Genomic DNA, 25,535 nt, shown 5'->3' with positions numbered 1-25,535 from the left:
CATTTTTAAAAATCTTAATTATTCTTAAATATTGCATGAAATCAAGCATGTATTATAAAATATTACTTTTTGAAATCTTTTTTTTTAAAAGATGAGGTAGTCAAACTAGAAAAAATCTAAAAAAATATTTATAAAACTTTTACACAATTTATAAAAAACAAAAGAAATAAAGGAATATTTATCTATTTGATCCATTAGAAAACTCTTTTTCAAATTGAATTCTGATTTATATTGTTAAAAAATGTTTTACCTGATTTTATTTTCCGTTTTTTTTTTGTGTGGGCGTGGTCGTTATTTGACGCTTCGTGGGGGGCGTGGCTTCACTGAATATTCATTAGCGAGCAGAGAGACGCTCAACAGCGGGCAGGCAGACAGGACGCTCACAGCTGGATGGATAACAACGTCTCCAACAACAAGGATGTAAACATTTTTCGACATTTTTTAAAAAGTTTATCAGTAAAAAAAGAAGCAGCAGCAGCAGCAGCAGCGGTTTACGTGAAGGACGTAAAAATAACGGTGTCCACGACAGCCGGTAGAAATCAAAGTGCTCCGTTTTAATGAGTTGAGTTTAAGATTTTCGTTAAATTAACAACTGAGCACACAGACAAACCATGATGGAGTCTATTTTAGACAGTTTAACCGCGGATAAACTGTACCCGCCCGGAGGAACCAACCTGTTGGACCTGGAGGAACTCAGCGATGGAGATTTCCTCACTAACGTGGTGAGTTTCTTCAGCTTCACATTCCCTCAGAAAATCAAATGTCGTGCTGTTATTTGTCATGCATGAAGTTTTGCAGTCAATTTGTCACATGAAATCAAACGCACCCCTGCTGCCTGTTCCGCCCGGAGCCGGACCTCAGGAGGGCGGTGTTTGTTGTTATATCCTGACTGACATCCGGGGCTCGCACCTCTACCTGCGTCTGTGTGTGTTTACTGTAATGTGTGCAAACCGATATGTGAGACTGGGAACAGGGACACAAGCTGGCGAGTTACTGGTTAACTTTAAGTGTGTGTGTGAGAGTGTGTGTGTGTGTGTTCAGCTGGCAGGTGTTTAGAGTCCTCGGAGGCACACCTGACTTTTAATGAAGAGTGTGTGTGACTGGAGGTGTTCTCACAGTCTACAGTTTGCTTTATTGACTTAATTAAAGTTAAATTACACTCAGATATGCATCTTAATTAACTCAAAAACTAACAAATGTCTCCTTGAACTTTCTCAAATGTCAATATTTTCTGTTTTTCTATGATTAAAAACCCATATCTAGCAGTCAAAGCCTCTGAAACCACTTGGTGTGCATGGTGCATCGTTGTAAAAGGGGGCGTAACTTGCAGGGTGAGGAAGGGAAAAGATCTTAATCGTTTAGCTTCTTCGTTTGCTTTATGAATCTTTTGCATCGATTGCAAAAAAAGCATTTTCCATGAATGTATTCAGGTTTTTTTAGGACCATTGTCTTCCACTTATGCGGGGCTGAGTTGCTGCTGCAGCAGGCTTTAAGCAAGTTGCCCCAGACGTCCCTCTCCCCAGCTGTGTTTTATAGCTCCTCCTGGGCATCCCTAAGGTGTTTCCAGGCCAGAAGGGATATATAATCCCCTCCAGCGCGTACTGGGTCTACCCCGGGGTCTCCTGCCAGTTGGACGTGCCCAGAAACCTCCAAAGGCAGGCGACCAGGAGGCATCCTGATGAGATGCCTGAATCAACTCACCTGGCTGCTTTTGCGATTCTTTCTACACTGAGATTCTTCTGGATGTCTGAGCTCCTCACCCGTTCTCTAGACGCCCTCCAGAGGAAACTCATTTCAGCAATCTGATTCTTTTGGTCTCTCTACCCAAAGCTCATGATCCTAGGTGAGGGTTGGAACGTTAATCGACTGGTAAATCGACAGCTTTGCTTTTTGGCTCAGCTCCCTCTTCAGCACCTGCATCACTGCTGACGCTGTCCAAATCCGCCTGTCGATATCACAATCCATTTTCCCCACACTCGTGAACAAGGCCTCAGAGATACTTAAACCCCTTCACTTGAAGCAAAGACTCCCTCCCTACCCAGAGGGAGCAAGTCGCATTGACCGTTTGTATCCGAGAGCTTTTATCTAACTGCTGCACACAAAAAAAGTCTGTTTTACATCATTCAAATCTGCTCATGAAACCTAATAGAAGCCAGGTACGGAAACAGGAAATCTCCTTACCTCCAAATTTAAAACCACCTGTTGATTCTAAACGTCTCTTCATATCCTCGTCCTAAATTCACAGGTTACCGGGGGCAACGGCAGCATCAATCATCTCCGGTAGCAGCTGTGACATCTTTAATATCAGGAGAGGGAAATAAGAAGCTTTTACTGAAGAACAGGACGCAGCAAAAGCAGTGCAACACGGAAATATGTCAGATTATGCCTGTGTCAGATTTTTATCATCCTCTAATGTAATGAGAGTTCTCATTATTACGACATGCCTGCAGCTTGTTTTTTGTAATCTCCAGCAAAAAAAAAACGACACTGCCTTTCCCTCAAGTGCATGCCATGCCTGACCGAGCTTTGCCCTCTTAATTCATGGAAACATGTTGAACACTGCTGCATGCTGGGAGTTAGCAGGAAGGACTCTTCATATCATATCACTCTCTGTCCCTGTTTCCACCCTGTGTCATCCTCTCTTTTCTGTTTGTGTTTTTATTTTTTTAAAGCAGATCTTTATTCCGGTCAGTGAGTCAGTCCAGAAGTCTGCTCGTGGTTTAACCCCCCCCGTTTCTGTGCTAAATACAGATGTCCGTTCTGCCGTGAAGCCACTAGGCTGGGCTGCACCACGGAGGACATGGGAAAGGATGGCTGGTTAGCGTTGTTGCAGGGTGGCACACGAAGGCCACATTTGGATTTCTCTTTGCAGTTGTATTCTCTGGGCAGGTGTTGATGATGACTCACAGCTATTTATGTGACGACTACGACTAAAAATGACTCTTAATGAGAGACTGACACCACCACAGTAAAATTGTGATGCATGGAGTTAAAAGAGTAAAAAAAAAAAGCCCCAGAAGAGCTGCAGAGTCCGTGTTTGCTCATCACTGTGAATGACTCTCACTCCAATAAGAGAGCGTTTCTCTCGTGCATCACAATATACACTTTGTGAAAAAGCCTTTAGACTTAATTTCTAGAATGGAGAGTCTTTCTTACAGTCTTTTATGATGTCATGTTAAAAATCGGGCGCGCTGGCTTCTCTAAGACGTGCTCTCTGTGGAGCCGTGCTGAAAGGATTCACTCAGTTCCTGCTCATATTTTGGTTCGCTCTTCCAGTAGACTTTTTGACAAAAGAAGCGACCTCTAGGGTGGAAAAAAATAAGAAACAAAGATACCTGGCTGCAGGTCTTTGAGGGTTTTAAATCATAATATCAATGCTCTTTTGTGTGGTTTCATTGTGTCAGCTGCCAATTTTGATTGGATGCTCGGCTTGAGCATGGCCCTGGATCTATCTATTGTCTGAACTATCAGTTATTACAGTGTAAATTATGGGTGTTTTTTAAGAGAGTTTATAGAGAAACAGCTACTTGAAGTAACACTGGTCGGTTTTATTCCATTTCATAATTACACACTGTTTAGCAATCCCCAACTTAGCTCTGCCCAAATCCTGTTAAATTTGAATGGGTTGCTGTAAACATTTAACATTGAACTATGATCTGAAAATGTATCTTCAGCATTTCCTAAACCCGACTTTGTGCAGTGGATAACACTGTCTCACTTGTTGCTAATGCTTTTGCAAAGAAGGAGCATGACATGAGACTCAAAAAGAATCTCTTCTGTCCATCGTTTGAATCTTTCTCAAACTCACGTCTGAATCAACTTTGAAAATGGAATTCAAATATGGAAAAATGTAGGCTTTCTTATTGGTATCAGCTTAAAAGAAATCCATATTGTGCATCACTGACTCTTTGTTTTTGTTTTGCACATGCACAATAAGGTCACGTAAGGACATAGCAGTTGGTAAAAGTTTTGAATTAGTCGCTGTGTGTGTGTGTGTGTGTGTGTGTGTGTGTGTGTGTGCTTTAGTTTGATTCAAGTCTGTTTGTAGTTAAACCAAATGCAGAAAGCATGTGTGTTCTTTTGTCTTTAGTTCTGCTGCTTCTTGTATGTTCTCTGTTCATATTCTATAAAATTCATTTCTTTTCTACTCTGCTCTGTTCTACTCTCCATTCAGACCCTGTACTCCAGCTTCAAACACACACACCCCTCTCATTTGCATGCTCGCCGCTGGTTGGCCGCTGCATCTCCAGAAGGAATGTGAGCAGGCATGCAGCGATGTGTGTGTGTGAAGGAAAAATCCTCTTCTTCTGTTCTACTGAGAACTAAATCTGAGTTCACTTCTGTCTCACTTACACACACACACACACACACACACGAGTACGACTGCCTCTCGCATGCAGCTCGAGTGAAGACTAACGCAGCCAAACCGCTGCAGCCACACACCACCACATAAAGCCAAATACAGTAGAGAACATTGCCATTTGTCTTATCTGTGGCAGCCAGGATTGTAGCATAATGACATGATGTTTTCAGTGCTCTCACAATTGTAGTTTCTGCGAACTGTACACTGTAAAAAAATCTCCATCATTTTTCCAGCCATGGACTCTTTTATGGACTTTTAATGTCTCATTTAAAAAAGTGGAAAAAGTCTGCCAGTAGAGTGAGAGTATATCACTTCTTTGGGATTGAAATATTCAAAGTAAACAGTGTTTTTACATTATAGGGTCGTCTGAATCATACAATTACAAATATTTTCCATTTACCCTTTCAGATAATTCTCTAGATGTTTTGTTTTGTCCTAAAATAAGTGATGATAAGTTCACAAACCCTAAATATTACATTACAGATCTGTTATGATTTAAAAAACTTGATGGAGAATTTTTATGGTGTTAGAGGTCTCTTAAGAGAGTTAGTTCAAACGCTTCCTTTGCCATGTCATTCTTTATAATCTCATTTGTGACATGAACTGATTTTTTTAATCACAGCATAAATCTGCTGAATATTTCACTGGGTTTGGTTTTCTGCATGATTTAGTTTCTTTATCGGACTTTAACTGAAATGTAAACACGCAAAGTTTACATGAACATTGTTTCTGTGTGATTCCCTTTGGCCTGAACATGATGTTCTGAAGAGTTCACAAAGGTTCCCAGTTTTTTGGGTCTGGCTCCCGGTCCAGTTTATTAAGAGTAAATATTCTTTCCATTTGTAAGCATGTGATTCATTTTGCTGTCTGATTGCGCTGCAGGAGGTGGCTCATTTTACCAGCAGATGTCTTCACCCCTCTGGTTAAAAAAACACTACCACAGACTCTAAAAACATCTCATTTGAAGGCTTATATCTGGTCTTCTTCTAGTTGTTTCACCTGAACCAGTGAGGCTTCAAATTGAGCGGAGAATAGAGAGAGATGTTGAGACTGAACTCTGTTAATTACAGACGTTTATAATGACTCCCTGCGTCTGTCTTTCCCAGCTCTTTCTCTGTGTGGTTTCCATCTCAGCCCCCACACCCCCCCTTCCTAATGACACAGCACCTCTGAAATAAGCTGTAAAAACTGTCAACTGGTTTTTAACACAGCTTTTCCTCCCTGATGTGATTCTTTTCCCAGCAGAGAGGGGTCAGGTAATGAGAGGTCCAGACGTCTGTTTCCCTGCTCACACTGACAGCAGATGTTCCTGGACGGAAACGTCTCTGAGACCTTTGAGCTTCCTGTCCTAATGACAACAATAACGTCTTCCACTCACATATTTATCGCTGTTTTTAAAAAGCTCGGCCGAAGAGTGGCACAAATAAAACGCTGGTGAATCCACAGCAAAACTTTGATGTGGTAACATCATGCTATCCTCTACTTTTTCTGTCATTTATTTTATGACATTTTACAATTTTTGAAGAGCCCTGTTGTTGTATTCTGAGTGTCTGACAACCTTTCAGAAAGCACAGATAGACCAAGATGCTTTTTTTGAAACCAGAAACAGCCTTTACACTCTTTGATACCACCAGACTCCATCGACCGAAAGAGTCATTTTACCTCCAAGAAAACATGACTTGATTGTCCATCGCTGACTCGAGGTGGCTGCTGCTGCTGCTGTCACCGACTCCTGATTGAATGTCATGCAATAGTTGGAGGCTAACTTGCTGTTTGGACTCTGAGTTTTAAGTAATACAAAGTGAGGAAACACAACCCGTTTAGGTTTCAGTCTCTGCAGGTAACACAAACCACTTTACACTTAAAGGCACCTGTGGCTTTTATGCTTCTGTTTCTGCATCATTGTTTGTTTTACTTCTTGTACATTTCCACCAGGAGCATGATGGGAAGTCATTTCAGCAGGGGTGTAGTCGTAGTTTTGTAAATGATCCAAGTCCAGGATATCCAGTCTTTGCAAAATCATATTGTCAGTGACTAAAATGTTGTCATATATGAGAGTGGAGAAGGTGTCCCACTTGAGTTTTTAAAGGCATTTTAAAGTTTGAGGTGTTGAGCGCTGTCTACTTAGTCCGTGATTCAGATCCAGGTTTTAGTGCCTGCAGGATTTCTATGTAAAAATGTTCAGAATATGCAACTGAATGATTTCTTATGTGTGTGTCTGAAACAGGTGAGGAAATTGAAGCAGACATCTTGAAAGTGCAGCTCCTGAAACTAAAAGAGTTAGATTGTTATAGTAAAAGTTCAGCACTGCAGTCACGGAGCTAAATAAAAAGCTAACCCTGTTGTTCTAATGCAGCTATTAGAGATAATTTTAGTCAAACTGCTTCCTCTCCCTCCCCGCATCAGACCATTCTCACCCACATTTCTCCATCTGGGAAACTTTTACTGTTTATTTTTGAGCAGTCTGGTTAAAAAGTGACCTATATTCCCTCATGGAGCGGAGTTAAAGGGGCAGTGTCAGGGTTATTTAAAGGGAATATGTGTCATCATTGAGCTCAGCAGGAGAACAAGGCTCCTCTGTCAGCATTATACATCTGTATCTTCATGAATTAGTGAGTGTTCACCTGTGAGTGAGGGAACAAGACCCTGCAGGATTAGAGTGTATGCACACCTGGTTGAGCAGCGTCTCTACCTTGCAGAGCCTGATTCTGCTCACATACAAACTGATATGAACTCAGACCGTCTGTGTTTTTGAGGAGGATCTAACTTCCCTCTGCATCTTCCTACCATAACAAATTAACATTTCAAGTGTCTTTCTTTAATCCTCAGATTTTCGCCAAGCCAGCTGTTAATATTTCTTTAACTGAACACCGGTCATAGAAGTTTCCAAACATCAGCAGTTCCTCATGTGTCATGTGTTATTTTACCCACCATCTGTGTGTCTACCCCCCTTGTCTGTGTGTGTGTCTGTGCGTGTGTGTTTGCTTACTCCATATGGTTTCATTAGAGAGTTTCCCCAAAAGACACATTTGAGCTCCTCATCACATTCATAAATACAGACACTCTCTGAGATCTACGCTGCATCCCTGGTCACATGGTTTTTCTTTGACTTATGTTCTGCACCTGCACTTGAAATACTTACTTTGCATGCAGTATGGATTCAATTTGTCATCCTTGAAATTTAAACGCCTACTCATATGCCGAGCCATAATTTGAATACTGCTGAGGGTCAAAGCCATTAGCAAAGCTCGTTAAAGATATTGGCCGACATCCTCCGTGGAATTCCTGATTCTTGGGAGTTTTGACTTTATTATAGATTATAAAGTGTGGTTGTAGATTTGCAACAGTTAAAGCATTCTTTTGTCATTATTTTCCTAGGGGTGCAGCGGATCACAAAACTCATGGTTCAGATAATTCATGGAATCGGCTAAATTGTTATTTCAAACGTTGTGTCGGCCCTGATTTTCCCATCCAGTGCATCTCTACCTTCAAGTGATCTACAGAAAAGAGTGCTCCCTGTGTCCTTATTAAACCAGCCACTAAAATCTTCTTTTTGTGCACTTTTGACCTAATAAATCCCGAACAGAACATTATAGTGTTGTGTTCCAGCTGCCTGTTTCTTGATGAAAACATTTTGTGGGACAGAAAACCAAAACAATGAGCTGAAAGAAGCCAAAATTCTCCACAGAGTCGAGAGAAACTGCAGAGCCAGCCTTTTATTCCCCCTGCTGTTGATAATGAGAAGAATTACCATCAGCTCTGTTTTTATGATCCCCGGGCCTGATTGAGTCTGCTCTGACACCACTGGCAGTGATAGGAAAAAGTGCTTAAGAACATTTCCAGGATTGAAAAGATATAAATCAATTTATTTTTGTTGTTAATTAGATCAAGTTATTTCTGTCACTGCGTCTGTCTAAGAAACCTCAGAGCAGAGTCGACTGCTGCAGCTGATTCATCCAAAACACTCCGTCTGTGTGTGTGTGTGTGAATTTGTACCGCTTTGTGCAAGTTTACTCAAGAGTGGTCTGACTCATATTGTGTGTGTGTGTGTGTGTGTGTGTACCTGTATGTGTGTGTAAACCAGTGAATGAGAGCACCATGCAGTCCCAGGCTTCCTGAACATCCTCTCTTTGGGTTTCGGTGACTCATTCATCCAGACTGACGATGATTCTCTTTCTTTTTTTTTCCCCCCACACTGCCTCATTTTTCATACCCTCAACACTGTCTGTCTGGTTCCTGACTCCGAGACATGGTTTGATGTTTGGAAGTAAATGCATTGTTTGAATTTGCAATTTTGGCTTCCACGTAGAATTAAAACAAGGCAAAAGAAATAAAACTGAGATGTTTGAGTCGAGATGAGTCATTAATTTTGATCTGACGCTCGCTCAAGGGAATGCAAGTCTGATTTCTGCTGAGTGTGTTCACAATCCTTCCAACAAAGTGAAAAAGCAAATTGATCAAATGACTCACTTTAATAATTCTTCATGCAAAATTGTCTCAGCTTCTTCATTTTGATTATTTGCTGAAGATTATTATCCAGTGTAGAAGTCTTGTAAAACAGTGCAGGGAGAGAGAGTGTAATAATCTAAAAATACAAAGTGCAAAGACAACGTGCAAAACAATAACAACAAATGAGCATGGACTTGAAATGTATTTAACCATCTCTGTGTCTGCAGCCTTTCTCTGGAGATCAGATGGACGACTTCAGCAGCGAATTATTCAGCAGTTTCTTCGACGACCATCTATTAGAGCGCCCCCTGCTGGCAGACAGACCTTCACTTCTACAAATGGACGAGGACATGGAGAGCTGCCCAGGTACTTCTCTCTAAAATCATTGAGTATGTAGCACCAAAAGAATATGAATACCACCCTGTAAGACTTGGAGTTACAAAAAACATCACAAGGCTCAGGCTTTCAAATGTAATTCCTCCAGAGTTTAAAGCCCACAGCAGGTAAATGAAGTCGGCCTGTGGAACACTTTCCAAAGCCAAACCTCTTTATTAAAGATGATTTGCGTTGAAATACTTCTAGGCCTCTAAAAAATACCAAAGATTTCCACTCTGCAACTAATCGTCCCGTTTAAATGACCTTCTGGTTTCCTTGGATAAACTCCAGCACTGCAGCTTTACCTTCAAGCCAACGTCTGGGTGGAAAAGAGACCCCAAATCCCGTTATTTGGATTGAACCGAAAAAAGCCAAAACATGAAGACCAACTGTATCAAGTTGTAACTTTTCAACCGCTGACATCAACTCTGGCTCCCCCGGTTAGGTCAAATTCCTCCGTTTTAGAGCTGGTTCTCTGCTGCCAAAGTCTTTAAAAACACTCTCGAGTTTAAACCAGAAGGAAACGCACACAGACCTCCACCGCACACACAGCAGGTGGTGGTTCAGGATACAACCGGCTGAGCCTGCAGCAGGCAGTCACCTCCAAGATAAAGTTCAAGAGCTGGACGAAGTTGGGCCTGCTATTCCTGCTCTGAACTATTGCACTGCAGATTATTTAAGTCTGTGTAGTGTTGTCATTCCTACAGAGACTTCAACTGTGGAAGAAGACGAAAACACTTTCACTTTAATGTTTAAGGACGTCTTAAAAACATGATTCACTTGCTGGATAAAAAACATAAATTAAAAGCCTCAATAAGTCATTTTTATGTTACCAGTTTGAATATGATCATAATTCTGTAACGATTTTGACATGCTTCAAATCAGTTCAGAAACAGTTTGTTCTTTGAATGCTCGATCAGTCTGTGTGGTCATTTTCCCCCTAATGTTGACAGGCAACAGGTACAAAACGTCTCCCGCTGCAGCAGTCAGATGAGCTTTCAGTCTTTATCGACTGTTTAAAGTTTCTATACAAACATACAAAATGTGAGCAATTAAGACCAAGTGTATCAGAAAAACTGACGCACAGCTTATCGACATCAGCAGACACCACTGTTAAGTTTATGACGGGTCTAATACAAGTTTGAATCTCACAGATATTCAAGCGGAGCACAGCTACTCCCTCAGCGAAGACTCCGCCCCCCAGAGCCCAGCCCTGTCAATCAAAATGGACCAAGAATCCGGTAGGTCATCCAAGTAATTGTTAAGCTTCCACTTGCTTTATGATCATCTCTTCATGTTGCTGTCTTAGTTTATTCCTCCTTTAAAAATGTACAGGCTGCTGATGTTTAGTCTGTTTCCATATCTGGTTGGCTGAGTTTTCTGTCTGTTTTTCGACTTGCAGTCGGAGCCCATTTTTGTCTGTCTACTACCATAAACTCTGATTGGTTCAAAGTAATCCAGTCTGTCACATTTTATGTGTGATGATTGGCTCTCTCAGTCCAAAATAAGCATTTCGTTGCTCTGTATTTCTGCCCTGACTGTCTCTTATCTACTTCAAAAACAGATGTTGTTGCACATTTTCTTTTTCAGAGTAACCAGGGCTTTTGAAGAGCTTATGCAGTTTGCCATGGAGACGTTTTGTGATGATTTTGTGCCACAAAACAAGTTCAAATATCGTCTTTTGCAACCTCAAAGCAGCAGGCTGCGCGGTGGTGCAGGTGGTTAACGTTGCAGCACAGCAAGGAGGTTCCTGGTTTGAATCCCCGTCTGACAGGAGCCTCTCTGTGTGTAGTCTGTATGTTCTCCCTGTGCATGTGTGGGTTCTCTCCGGCTTCCTCCCACAGGCCAAAGACATGCTTGTTAGGTTAACTGGAGACTCTGAATTGCCTGTAGGTGTGAATGTGAGTGTGGCTGGTTGTCTGTCTCTATATGTCAGCCCTGTGATTGACAGGTCCATGGTGTAACCCCGCCTCTCACTCAATGACAGCTGGGATCAACTCCAGCGGTAAAGATAATGGATAATGGAAACTCAAAGCACACAGTGAAAAATCATAGACCTAGAAAACTGTGAGTTATAACTAATATGCACTATTGAATTTTGGTCATTCATCAGAATATTTGCATATTTGTATCATATCCTGCAGCCTAATGCTAAGTCACCAGTGAGATGGATGAATCAGTTTGTAAGCGAGCCATCCTCAGGTTGCCTTTTTTGTGTTGTATCAAAGAGGAGTCTGCAGGAGCAAGTGCCTCCTGCAGTGTGAAATGAAAACACTTTGTCTTTCTCTTCCTCATTACCTCCTCCTGTCTTCCTCTCTGTCTGTGTCTCTGCCTCTCTCAATTTGTCTCTGTCTGTCTGTCCAATCTCCGTTTGTCCCGGGGATCCTGCTGTCTGAGCAGCAGGTTCCCAGTCTGAGCAGTTTTTCCTCCAGCTAAGCCCTGCCCACCTAACACACACAGACTCACACACACACACACACACACACACACACACACACACACACAAAGCTATGACAAGCATATGGTTTTGAGTCTGCAGCTTTAGCCGAGGCCAGCGGAAACTCTCTTTCTCTCCTCTGTCAGGTTATCTCTCCCTCTCTCTTTTCTTTCTCTCTTGTTTTCTATCTCTCTCGCTCTCTGTCTCCTTCAGCCTTAATCCAATTAAATCCACTTTATTGCTTTGAATATCATATTACCTGTTATGCCAAAATACCACACTGGAAAAAAAAGCAAAGTCTGGCTCACATATAAAAACAACTGTCTGGCTTGTGAATTGTTTTGAAACCACAATATTTATTTAGATCGTGCTATGCTCCTTAGAGGAAATGCGATAAAGTCAGGCTGAATAAATGAGAGAGAGAGAGAGAGAGAGAGAATCACTCCAGTCAATCAAAAATGAACATGACACTTCAGCTAGGGTGAACATTTAGACGACTGAGCAAAACTAAGAAGACATATTAAAGGGCAATTCTGGGTATTTTAAACTTCGGCATATTTCTTCTGCGATGCATTTAAAAAGTTTTGCTCCAGTAGATTCCTTCAGCCCACAGCAGTAAATCAGGCTGCAGAGGTTGTAGAATAATCCATAATCAATCAAAGCACAAGCACTAACCACTACGCTACGGGCACCCTGTGTATTTTAAATTCTCTATCTTTTAGTTTGTATATGATTTCTGCCTGTAGTTATGCAGCCGTCATCTAAAGCTCACATATGGAAAACACACACAGCCGCACACACACACACACGCGCACAGCTCATCCATCATATATAAGTATTTGAATCTATTCCAGTTGATATGATATTGAACTTAATCCAAAATGCAATTCATAAGCTGAACGTGCTCCATAAAGTCTGAAAACTTTCCACTGATTTGACGTCTTTACATTACTGCATGCGCCGCACAAATGGACCGTTATATTTCAGTGTTTGTTCACAGTTACATGTAGCTTATGATCTTCATCTACAAACCTGTTTAATAAGAGATAAACAGTTAACTCGTCTCCTGCTGTAAGAAGAGGTTTTCCTCATCTTAAGATCTCCAGAGGGTTCAACGTTCCTGTCAATTATTTCTTTTTAACGTTGTCTTTTCTTACAATTTCTCAAACATCGACTCTTTATCGAGTCAAAGAACAGCAGATTACTGATCAGAAAAGTGTCTTTGTTCCATTTATCGATGTCCTCTTTCAAGTTTGTTCATTTGTGCTCTGGGTTTTCCGACTATTAAAGCAGTTTTTAGGTTTTCAAAACTTAGGAAGTATTTGTTTCTTTTCACTTTTCGACGGCCTTTCCTGATTAAGCAAGAGCAGATTTTTGTGTCTTGATGATTCAGGTTCACGAACCACCCTGTGACGTCAACGTTTGTCATGAGTTTAGGAATCTGTGATCAAAGTTTGTTCTTTTTAAAGAAAACATTGAGAGCTGTGAAAAGATTTTTGTAATTAAAACAAGTCAAAAACTAAAGTTTCGATGGAGAACTAACTCAAACACAGTCAACACAGCACAAACGCATACTTAATACTGGAGATAGTAGCTTAATCATATTCTGCAGGGACCTGAGCTGCATCAAAAGCACCACTTCAAATCCTTCAGGATCATTTGAAATAAACAGCTGAATGCGTCTTTTGCAGCGGGTATGTGAGAAGGCGAGCAGCAGAGTTCTGGATATGTTGTATGAATGAGTGGGTGAGGGTCCCAGCAGCTGAAAAGGAGCATGGAAGGAAGCATGTTAACATGTTGGAAAACCATTTTAAGGGATATTTGATGCATGTCTGAAAGTTCTGGTTCTTATTGTTCTTGGGTGGTACAAGTTAATATCCAAACAAGTTATAAAAAAACAAAACACACAGTAACCCTCAGGCTGTTTCTCTCTTGGAGGGTTTCATTCTGTGTTTTGTTTTTCTCATTTGGTAATTGTCCAGTGATGGTAAGCCTGTAAAGTTTCTACTGCATGGCTTCATTTCAGCGACATTTCTTGATATTTGTTTGACTTTTGAGGTCATCTTTAGTCACACACATTTCCGTCTTATAGAAACTGGACCGTGACTTTTATACTTTCCCCTCAGCTTTTCCTTTTCTCGCTCACTCTCTCGGCCTGTGGTCTGCGTTCTGTATCCAGTCAAAGAGAAGCTGTGTGTTTTACTATACGTCTCCTGCTGTGTGGCTCCATGTATTGTTTTAATGCTCCTCCTGTCCCACTGAGATCAAACACAGGCTCCCGCCTCTCCTCTGTCAGCGCCCCGCTACGACTGCCAGGAGCTCTGTGGTCATTAGCCACGCGCTACATGATAGGACCTGAGCGTACCAGCCTCACAGACAGGCTGTCTTTAAACGACAGCAAACAAAGAGAAAGTATGAAGATCAGGTTTTCATCTGAGACGGATGACAAATTATAAATCAATCTGTCTAAAAGCTGTCAGTTGTTCTCCTGTTGAACCTTTTATTCCACTATTTTCCCTCAAAATAACAACTTTTTTAAGCATACGCCGACTTTTAATAAGGACAATATCGCCTTTTTCATTCCCCACTGTGTCCTGATAGACTTTTTTTGCTTGATGTCGCTCGAGTTTAGCACGTATGATCGGCTATTTTACAGTTTGAAAATGAACTTTTCCCCCTCATCTTTAAATGGTTTTCACATTTTGGGGGAAACGTTGACGTAGGAGGTGGAGAAATGAAAAAGACCTCAATCGTAAAAGGCAAATATACAATACACAAAATCCACCGTAGCTATTTTTTCTGACCTTTCTCTTTCCCTTTCTTTGGTGGATTATTTTCCCTGCAGTTATGTTAAGACCTGGCTTTTGTCGGCTGTTCATAAATCAAGCGAGTCTGCACATCAAGGGAATCATTTTTGATGAAACAGTGGAAAACAACAACCTACAATCAAGTACAACTGCAGACACAGATCTAAATCATGTTGTTTTTAATCAAATCTGTGTCACTCTGTCTCTGAACAAACTACCAGAGTCGATGAAAAGTTAGAGTAGAATCATTCTATGCATTAGGTAACAGACAGCATCGTCTGGTCTTCATTAAGAAACCGTGGTAGAGGTCGTCCAATCAGGCAATACAGGCTTAACGAGGGGCAGGGGGCTTAACGAGGCTCAGGTTAGCAGCAGGACCCTCATTAGGGGAGAGGCTTCTGACTTATACAGAGGATGTTGTTACAGTGCATCCACGTCAAAACTGAGCTCAAACGGCTCTCCTACTTATTTTTAACATGTAGTCAGGGAACTTTTCTGGATCAGGATAGAAGTGAAGAATGCTGATTTGTTGATTAAACTTATTGTCAGACAATGTGCATCACAGCTGCTCAATTCACAAGATAACAATGAAAGATACAGAGATACAAACATTCACACACCAAATATTCAGAGGCCTTAAATGTAAAAGTCTGCTCCTTTTCTTAAACCCAATCCAGTCGGTCATCTGGTACCTAAACCAAAAAATATAATCTGTGTTAACATGTTGCTTTAAATGATTTCTACTGAGAAGTTATCAGTCTCAGTTTCCACCTAGACGTTTTTTAACCAAAGCATTAGACCGCACTTCCTATTGCTGACATTGCAGTTTAATAGAGCTACATGATGCAACAGGTATGCTACAGCTCTGCATGTTTTGCAACCTTGAACAGAGCCGTAACATTCATCAGAGTCAGATTACATCATTTAATATTCACCCCGAGCGTGACATCAAATTAAAACAACTCTAGGGGAAATATTGTGAGTCGAATCTAAACACATTGACATTTTTCTCTACGACAACGCTTCAAATGTTTGATTAAATTTGCATGGAAGGGGCGCTGATGGCCTAGCGGTCAGGGCGCACCCCAGGGTTATGTAGGGAGGCTGTAGTCCTCCGAGTGGGTGGCCCGGCTTCAAGTGGGCTCCTCTCCCGCATGTCATCCCTGATTTCCTTCTCCCTCCTCTGTCCAGTCCAATAAAGACAAAAAGCCCCAAAATAACAATCTTTCTTGCATGGAAATCGGAGGAATAAGGAACTTTTTCGGCACTCTAATACTCACTGAAACAATCCATGCCACAAACTGGAATCTCTGTGTACTTAAATATGAACCGCTAATCTGAGAACTGAGCTCTAACAAACACCACGGACAGTCATTTGTGTCTACCAACAAGACTTCAAGATTTCCTCTACTCGTTTACAGTTGAGCATTAGTGGGTAACCTGTCATGGTTTCATTCGATGGCTGTAACATTTGGATTTTAATATTTGATGAGAATCAACAAAGCAGATAAAAAGAGGTTTTGTTCCTGTTACTGGAAACATAGATTACACTTTTGTGTTTGCAGCTCTTGACCTTTTGTTGTCTCAGATGGCAGAAACAGGCTGCAGGGATTTGGTCTTGGTGTGTCCGTCTCTCTTGTAGTGATGTACAGGATTAAGAGACGAGCGTCTACCACACAGCTCGTAAACTTCAGAGCGTTTTTTAACCAGCCCAATGTTGCTAGGAAACCAGGAGGTGATTAAATGACGCTCACTCACACACAGGCAGCACTCGTCTCGTTAAACTGCTACCACTCTCTTTCCATACACCACGGGAGCCTCTTGGCGTGTGTGTTCAGTGACCAACATCAAAGTGTGTGTCCTGGTGTTCATGTTCATTTTAATGTGGGAGAAAATCTGCATAACACTCCTTTTCCTCACAGTTCTGTAACTTTTCTCCTGTAAAAAGTTAAGTCAGGGTTTCACTTTTGAAGTTTTGCATGTTGAAGATCCCCCTGGAGCAAAACCTCATTTAGCTCTCCTCTCAGCCAGTGGGGTGTTGTCATTGCGTCAGTGACACTTTTGTTATTTATCTCGATTTAAAATTGCACTTTAATTATTTTGGGCGTCTTGCAGGACACAGGATGTTACTTGAAATATTCCATATTTATTCCGAGTATGTGTTAAGCTTAAAACCTTCCTCGTTTCCCACGCTGCAGGGCACAATGCATGTGTTGTTACACTCTGTCTAATCTGTATAACCGTCCACATTTATCAAACTCCGTATCACCAGTTTTCTTTCTCTCAGCTTAAAATCACATCAAATATTGGGGAAAGTTTTGCCGATAAAAAGCACTTAAAGTAGAGATTCAAGTTTTATTCTGAGTGCTGTGAAATGAGCAGTGAATGAGTGAATAATAACAACTTAATACAGTCATGTGTGCGCTCTTTCTTTTGTGTTTATTGTCCAAGAAGAATTGTAACGATGTCAGCAGAATGAGGAGCATGAATCCCCGACGTACATGAGTTCATTAGAGGTCATTCAAAGAGGCTGACTGCTGTTAGCGGGGGCAGAGATGCTGAGCGGAGGCTTTTCATCATCTTACCCACTTGGACCCAAACTAAACCAGGAGTGGCTGTGACTAACCCTCCTGCAGAGGCTCTCTTCTAAATATACTTCCTTTAACTCAGTGTAGACTACACAATATGAGATCATCTCTGAGATGTTGGTAGAGAGTAATATCCTCATTGCGTTTCAGTGAACGTCCTTTAAAATCGCGCTGAAATATTCATATTTTCTTCAGCTTCTGATACCAAAGGTCGGTTCTTTTCTCAGGATGATTTGCTGGTTCAGCCCATCTTTTATTTCAGGGTTGATGCACTCAGACAAATTATGCACCACAGTTGCCAGAGCGCCGCCGTCCAGCAGTCCATAATAACCAGCTTAGTCAGGAAGTGTTCAAATGTTTGGGGAAGCTCTTTGAACGTGTGATTTATAAGCTACCAGTTACTTCCCATCGGAGGACCTACATCAAAGCCTCCCTGAGGAGAAACACAGTTTGGTTAGGAGACTTAATTCACCTTTTTTGTGCCAGGCAACAGTTCTAGGCTGATGCTCATCTGATCTTTTTTATTATATTTTCTATGGTCTAAGTTTCCTTCTGATGATGGAAGTGGTGTTTTTAAGAAGTCCTTGTTTATAACACAGATTCAATCATGATAGTTTGATGAAAATGAGAAAACCAGGAGACTTTTATTGGGGATTGTTTTGTCAAATTCAAATAGTTTTGCCATGATTTCTAAGCTTTTATGCAACGATTTCAAGTCACTAAGGATCTGTGTCCACCTGTGGGTGTTTTTTTCTGAGTCCCAGCTTCTGTTTTTTTAAATTGTGACTGAGACTGTTGTCATAGAGACAGGATACACGTGCAGCACCTTTTCTGCCAGGTGGACACAGGCCCGAAAAGCATCTTTGCAAATGTTAATGTTGATTGTTTTTGTCTCCCCTTTTTGTAGAATTTGAATGGAACTTCAGCCAGGACCTTTCAGCCATCTTGGTGAAACAGGAGGAGCCCGAAGTGGTTCAAAGATTAGACCCTCAGCCTCAGGAAGGCCCGCCCCTCATATTAAGCCCCCCCCCTCCACACAGAGGATCAGCGTGGAAACACACGGTTAGCATGAAGTCGAAAAATAACGTATCGCTGAATGTGTCGATTCTGACCGGTCCGTTGTAAAGTCAGGTTCTTCTTTGTTTGTTTTGTTTCCGTAGGAGCGAAGTCCAGACGATGTGAAGCCAAAAGCCATAAAAGACGAGCCCAGAGAGATGGGACAGTACCTCAGCCTGCCCAGCGGTACACACCAACACAATCTCATGAATGAAACATCCTCTTTTTGGCACATTGAAACACATGAACATAAAATATTAACACTGCAAATACATCACTGGAGAATAAACAGATTCAAGACTGAACAGATTCAGACCGTGAGAGCAGGACAGCGCTGTCGGTGAGCTGTGATCTGGCCTGCAGAATTCCCGGTGTACTGTTCCTCTGAGTTCCTAATACAGCACAGATGTTCCCTGCTTACTGTAGACACAGTTTAAAAACATCGTACAGTTTGTTCTTCTGTCTCACAGACAACACTGAACACACAAAGGTCAAAGAACTCAGTGCTCTCCATGTAGCATGTAGCATGTAGCCCCTTTAAGAAGTTTGTTTTCATGCAAGAGTTCAATGAAGCATGATCAAAATATCAAGAAGAATACAGTTAAGCATCAAGTTAAATAAAGTCCAATTCAAGTCTGTAAACATATTATTAGTGAACCTTTTTCTCCCTCAAACTTTCAAATGAATACCTCAGTAGCTGTTTTCTAACAACCCTCACATCACGCAGAATCGGACGCTCGCTGAGGGATTTCTTTTACCTTTCACATCCCAAACGACGCTTAATGAAGCAATAAAGAACCTCGAATGAAAATATATACACTGATTGATCGAACACATGAACCAATGCAACACTAAAAGCTGCCATTTTTTAAAAAACGTATTCAACAGCTCGTAACAGAAGCTTGAATAAAATTTCGCCAGAAGTGCTCTCCAAATCCTCGAGTCATCTTTCCTACTCCCCCGACATACGACAAAAGCATTCTGAATGTTTCAGACTCCATAGATATGTTCTCACTCCACATCCTCCTCTCCTCCAGATGACGCTCTCCAGCTCCCACCCACTCCTCCCAGCAGTAACCATGGCGACAGTGACGGCTCCCTCCCTCCCTCCTCCCCTCACCTCCCTCTGCCACCTTCCTCCCCACAGCCACAACAGAGGCCAGGAGGTCGAGCCTCTTCCTCCTCCTCCTCCTCCTCCTCCACCACTTCTTCCTCCTCGGCCATCTCCTCTTCACCTCTCCTCACAGCTCCACATGTGAGTAAAGACACACACACATCTTTCTGGAAACAACACACAGTATCCAAATAAAAACAAGCTTTTTCTTTCAGGGAATTTTTATGACAGGTTCTTTTTTTTTTTTTCCTGAGGGAGAGCAACAAGTTCAACTTAACTCCATGAACCTTCACTTTTCAAAACATGATTCAGACCTGGTCAGAGTTAACTTTGATTAGACACGGCCGAGTTAGTGGAACAGCTCAATGTTGTGTTTATTCACCCAGGGCTTTTTCAAGTAAACGTGACTCGGATGGGAAATCTTACAAGCATTAAAATAATCTGCAAAGAAAACCGCAAACAGCTGAATATCTCAAAAGAAAAGCTGATGAGTCGGCGTCCTGCAGTAGCGGTGTGCGATTAGACGATCTAAGATACGATCTGCCGAAGAAGAGAGACAGTTGAACCGGGCCGCAGTGTTCATTCTATCACGCTGCAGTCTATGCTCCTACACAGACACGACTCACCCTCCCTGTTTGCTCCACAGCGGAGCGGGATCCATCTCTGAAAACGAAACTTAAGAGTCCATCTGTAAAAATAACTCCACTCTGGTTGTATGTAACAGTTTGAGATATTTCCAAACCAGCAGGGTGTAAGAAACAGTTGTCTGCACAGGTAAAGGTGTGCACGTTTGGATGGCGAAACAACAAACCTTTTTACAAGCCTGAGAGTCTCAGTGTGGGGCTCAGACAGTCCGCGATAGGAGATATAATCCTGAAGTTTAAACGGATGCTGCCGCTGATTTTCTGCTCTCTCTTAGTTTTTAAAAGTTACTATCAAGCATCTCCACTCAGCGCTCATCAGTTGTGATATCTTAAACCTAATTATAAACGCAATAAAGTTGTAAATGGTGGTAAATAAGATGCAGTGTTTGTCTGATGGTGCAGAAGCTGCAGGGCTCAGGACCCCTCATGCTGACAGAAGAAGAGAAGAGGACCCTGGTCGCTGAGGGATACCCGGTCCCCAACAAACTCCCTCTCACCAAGAGTGAAGAGAAGGCACTGAAGAGGGTCCGACGGAAGATTAAAAACAAGGTAAACAATGCAGATGTGCTCAGAGAGAGATTAACCATCAGAGTGGAATTAAAGGCAGACGAGAAATCCTAATGCTGCTGAAATACTTAACCTCTATTTGCATTTGCATCGAATCTGAGCAGATCTATATGCATGCATTAGACGAAGAACAGTTTGGAAATAGAGATCGTTGTGCAAACTTCCTGGTTCAAACAGGTTCTTTACCTTTGTTATCATTTTCTGCTCTCCTCCACAGATCTCAGCTCAGGAGAGTCGGAGGAAGAAGAAGGAGTACGTGGAATGTCTGGAGAAGAAGTAAGGCTTGGAAGCGATCTCCGTCCCCATTTTTCCTTTTCCTTTTCCACTCCTGTCAGTTTACCTTCGCATCTTTCAGTGATGTCTGAACCTTTTTCTTTTTCCTCATTACAGTCCATCAAAAGGTTTCAAAGTAACCCTGCTATCGTATATCAGCCGAGCTCTCAAATCAGATTTCCAGATCATTCAGAGCACTTAGTTGTTGCAGTCATGAACAAAAATGCCAGATATGAGAGCAGTTATCAGGTCAACAGGTGTTGCAGCGATGGAAGCGGTCAAGAGAAGTGGTTCAGATAGAAGTGATTGTACCCGACCTAAAAAGCCTCTGCATGTTTCTAATAAGCTCCACGAGCAGAAACGTGCTCAAACTAGGATCAATATTGGAGATGCTTTTGAAAAATGGAGAGAGGTTAGAACACAGAAAGGTTTACAGACCCATGCAGAGCTGGTTAAAGAGAGCAGCGATGTTGGATAACGAAGTCTCCCCTGAGGCCTTGTTTTACATTATTGTGATTTTTTTTTTTTTTTAAACACAAGAGTGAAGAATGCGAACAACAAAAGAGAGAAAAGATAGAGATGTGAAAGGCTGACTGGAACTTGGCAGGTGACGTTCCCGTAGGAGGCATTTTTTGTTCTATTTCGCGGTTTTCTTTAAGCCGCATGGAGCTGCTGAGTGTGGTAACAGACATGAGAGCTCTCTGCAGGGGAAGAAACAAATCTCACAGGTCGTCATGGGATCATCATTTAAAGTGGACAGAAACTCCTTATCGTTTCTGTGTTATTGTGAACGTCAGCTGACATGGCGAGACTCCAATAACCTGCTGAACACATGCGGCAGATTCAGGGAAGAAGAGAGAGGAGAATGTGGGCTTGTCTTTGTGGAGCAGCTACAGGTGGTAACTACATCCAGGGATGGGAGCATTACATCAAGAGTTTGGATCTTTTTAATCCACACTTTGGGATCACAGACGTAACAGAAGGTGAAGACACATAAAGCCGCTCTTTCTTCATCTCCTCTTTGTGTTGATGTTTCCTCTTTTGCACACGAGGACAGGATTATCTGTGAAGAGGGCGACAGGACGAGCTCCTCAAAGGAATGTGTGTGAATGATCTGCTTTCAAACAAACACAGGAGGAGATCAGAGCGACGGGGCGCAAGATTAACACGATGTCCAGTTAGTGATAGAAATCAATGAGATTAGCAGGAGAGGATGGAGAGAGAGAACAAAGAGGAGAGGAGGAGCAGAACCTTTTTCCTCCCGCTGATACATGTTGCTGTAAAGATCACAAAAGGGACATTTGTCAAGTCAAAAGATGCATTTTTTATACTTTAAAGACTTCTAAATCATTATAAAAGTATGTGCATCTTCATCGAGGGTTGTCACGATACAAGAATTTTAAACTTTGATATCATTAAAGTAAAAATCAAACATTATGAATACATGTTTTGATACCACAACAGAAATAAAAGGCACCCATATGCACTTATATTATTACTTATATATTTGCCAATTGACCCGTTGTTGGCTCTCTGATTGGTCCTTGTCACTAGCATCAGACATGATTTTAAAAAGTTGTTAGAGATTTAGAGTTCTCCTCATACGCCTTACTTAATCCCCGTCCTCATTCTTTCACTGAGGAGACGTTTAGAAAAGAATCAAATCGATTAAATATAAATTCAAATCCTTCAAATCCTCGTTTCAAATGGGAAGAGCTTTTGTCTCACCTAATAACAGTAACTATGGAGGGCAGGGTTTGACAGAGGGTTACTTCCTGGTGAGGGCGGGGCATTACAAAGGGTCAGTTATCAAAAATGTGTTTTTAAACTCCCGCAGAGTCTACATTGAAGAAAACTAAATGAAACGTTGTTCAGCAGAGTGCAGGGGTTTGCCTGCTATTTCTGGTTACTGAAAACAAGAAGCTACCTAATGTTGGGGGCCAAGGGCCTCAAGTTTTGTTGCCATGATATCAAAACAGATATCAATATTGTTGGATTTTTACTGAAGTCCTGACAACGTTTTAAAAAGCGAGATCTTGACAAACCTATTTCGGTGTCGCCACCATTTAAGGGACAAACTGAGCGCGGCCACATAGCAGTTATGTGTAACCGTCTTTTGGGGAAATTGGTTGCTGGAGACCCTTTGGCAGGTTATTTCTTATCGGCGTAAAGATCAGTGAATGCATGACACCCTAACTCTAAGCTCTGCGTTTGTCTGTGTGTCTCAGGGTGGAAAACTACACGTCAGAAAACAGCGACCTGTGGAGGAAAGTGGAAAACCTGGAGACTGCCAACAGGTGAGTGGAAGCACACAAACACACATTGTGTGAACAGCCTGCAGCATGCAGCTGTAGTATCCATGCTTTCACCCATTAGTGCGGTTTCTCCTCATTAGTCGCCTCCGCCTCTTCTTTTCTTTTTCCACTAAAAGACCAAGAGCTATTTTCAACTTTTTATCAGACATTATTCTCCATTAGTAGGCGACCTGTAATACGACTGGTTCTTTGTCGTCCTGTCTGTCAGAGATAGTCCCCCGCTGTGAGGTGCATGTGTGAACAACCAGGTCAGGAGGATTTCAGGCGTCAAGAAGTGAAACATTTGACTTTTAGAAGTGAACACTTCAAAAGGAGAAAGTGGCTCTCCTGCAGGTTAAACATGCGGCTATTTGAGGTCTGTCTGCAGTTTATAAGTGGAGAAAGATTTATGAGACTCTAAACAGAAATTTGTCTGCTCCAAAAGAAACGTGTAGACTCATCCAGCTCTGTTATTATAACAATATGAAACCAATGTGCTATTATCTCCAGAGGGTGGGTGGGTGTGTCGGGACAGAGGGGGGGGGGGGGGGGTCTGTCTCTGAGTCTGTCTGTCTGTGTGTGTGTGTGTGTGTGTGTGTGTGTGTGTGTGTGCTTCGGCCTCAGTCTGTCATTAAAGCTACGATTTAACAGCAGCTTTCATCATGGAAGGCAGCCCCCTCCCTTCCCACAACACACACACTTTAACACACACACACACACACACACACACACTCACACACTCACTGATGAATATGTTAAACCACCACACAGGGGAACAATGAGTTGGCACAAACTGGGGAACATGAGTCAGCACGCTCACTCTCAGAAAATCCAAAAGTTTGTGCCGGCTGAGTGAAGTTTTCAAAGTCGTGAGCTAAATTTAAAATGCTCAAAATGCAGTTATTAGTGGTCATCGTGCTTCCTCCTCTACACGCCCATTTTAAAGTTTAAACAAAATGAGGTTAATGCCGTTGGTGCTATCTCCACCTCCATCTGGCATTAAAATATCAACGAAAACGAGGATTGAGTTTCAGCAGACGTGCAAAAAACAAACTCAAAATAATCCTTTTGTCTGAATTCAATATTTAATTTTAGTTTTTCCACTTCTGTTCTGGATATTTAAACCAAAACATTCACCCTGTCAACCAGCGTGACCTTTGTGAGTACGGTTTATTTAAAGCAGCAACAACTTGAGCTGTAAATCACTGCGGTGGAACTTCAAAGTGCGGCGTGAGTGACGCTGGTCAGAATCAACCCATAAAAAAGTTTATTACAGCTGGCATCGTGTGGTTTATTCTGCTTCATATGAAACATCACAGACTCACTGACTGTTGACCAGTTAACTGTCTGGTTTAGTTGCTCTCTGCTGCTGGTTCTCTGTCTCCACCTAGTGGTCAGGCTGAGTCATTACACCCACTGTCAGTTTAACCATCAGAGCCCTGCTCTCCAGATCAAAGTGATTCACTAAATTCTTGTTTTTAGGTCAAAGCCTTAAACAGTGAACTTGTTCTCTTTCTGGACCTTTATTCAGATAAAGAAAAATAAAAGAGGAGGAATGTTCTGCCTTGAATTTAACTCCTTTGTCCCCCTCTTTCCCGTCCCATCAGGTCTCTCCTTCAGCAGCTCCAGAAGCTTCAGTCGCTGATTTCAGGGAAAGTCGTCCCTCGTGCTTGTAAAATGGCCTCAACTCAAACGGGGACATGCCTCATGGTAAATAATGTCTGTCATCTGTTGTTTTAAGACTGAGATGCTGTAAGCACAACTTCAGGCCTCCTTTTAGAAAACAGACCACCTGAACTGGCTCATGTGACGGAAGACTGACAGTTATATTCTGATGCACAAATGCATCTTCAGAAGTGATTCAGTCGTGGTTTGGCTCTATTCTGGTGACATTTCTGATTCATTTCACATGTTTTGTCTGCTTTTTCTCTGCAGATGATGGCGGTGTGTTTTGTCCTGGTGTTGGGCTCCTTCTCCCCCTGCCTCTCTCCTCTCTCCTTCCTCGCTGACTCCTCCTCTTTGTCCTCTGACTCCTCCTCCTCTCACCCCTCCTCCGCTCCTCTTCAGTCAGCGGACCTCTACACCACCAGTCAGGGTAGGACATCAAAATATTCACGTTACAGTGGTGTGTTGTGAATTTAAAGAAAGAAACACATAAATGTTTCAAAGCAGGTGAAGCTACACGAGAATGAGACAGCGTGTGTGTTTGTGTTTCAGTCCGTTCCCGCAGCCTGCTCTTCTACGATGAAGGGTCTCCTCTGGAGGAGGTTTTGGAGGGCGACAGGCTGCAGTCTGAAACCCACTCCCACGTTCAGAGCAGCAGATACACAGCTGAGACGCAGAGAAACCAGACGACTGAGCCAAAATCAGACCACAGGTAAAGAAGAAATCTCCAAATAATGAACTCTCTTTATAGCCGTTTTCACACATGCACTCTGAAATCCTCCTGATCTGGCTGTTCACACATGCACCTGAGTGAAAAAATAGTCTGTTTACGTTCACACATGCAGCTCAGCCTGAAACTATCAGGAGGTTTTCAGGAGTTTTGTGCACATGTGAAAGGCCTAA

The 25,535-nt window shown here is 42.1% G+C and overlaps 1 protein-coding gene across 1 annotated transcript in view; it reads left to right on the top strand.

The window, feature by feature from the left end:
• The first annotated feature begins 335 nt into the window (after positions 1 to 335).
• Positions 336 to 25,535, top strand: part of creb3l1 (cAMP responsive element binding protein 3-like 1) — a 28,438-nt gene continuing 3,238 nt past the window's right edge. The window contains exons 1-12 of the mRNA XM_020654343.3: positions 336 to 722; positions 9,040 to 9,178; positions 10,342 to 10,428; positions 17,927 to 18,081; positions 18,180 to 18,261; positions 19,113 to 19,330; positions 20,236 to 20,382; positions 20,618 to 20,676; positions 22,902 to 22,970; positions 24,575 to 24,677; positions 24,903 to 25,062; positions 25,185 to 25,344. Of these exons, the coding sequence (XP_020509999.1) occupies positions 612 to 722; positions 9,040 to 9,178; positions 10,342 to 10,428; positions 17,927 to 18,081; positions 18,180 to 18,261; positions 19,113 to 19,330; positions 20,236 to 20,382; positions 20,618 to 20,676; positions 22,902 to 22,970; positions 24,575 to 24,677; positions 24,903 to 25,062; positions 25,185 to 25,344 (1,490 nt within the window). The 5' untranslated portion in view covers positions 336 to 611. The remainder of the gene's footprint in view (positions 723 to 9,039; positions 9,179 to 10,341; positions 10,429 to 17,926; positions 18,082 to 18,179; positions 18,262 to 19,112; positions 19,331 to 20,235; positions 20,383 to 20,617; positions 20,677 to 22,901; positions 22,971 to 24,574; positions 24,678 to 24,902; positions 25,063 to 25,184; positions 25,345 to 25,535) is intronic.

The sequence above is a fragment of the Labrus bergylta genome, chromosome 24, assembly GCF_963930695.1.
Source record: "Labrus bergylta chromosome 24, fLabBer1.1, whole genome shotgun sequence".
NCBI classification, from domain to species: Eukaryota; Metazoa; Chordata; class Actinopteri; order Labriformes; family Labridae; genus Labrus; species Labrus bergylta.
The sequence above is the reverse complement of the archived record's forward strand: the minus strand, read 5'-3'. Positions and strand labels throughout refer to the sequence as shown.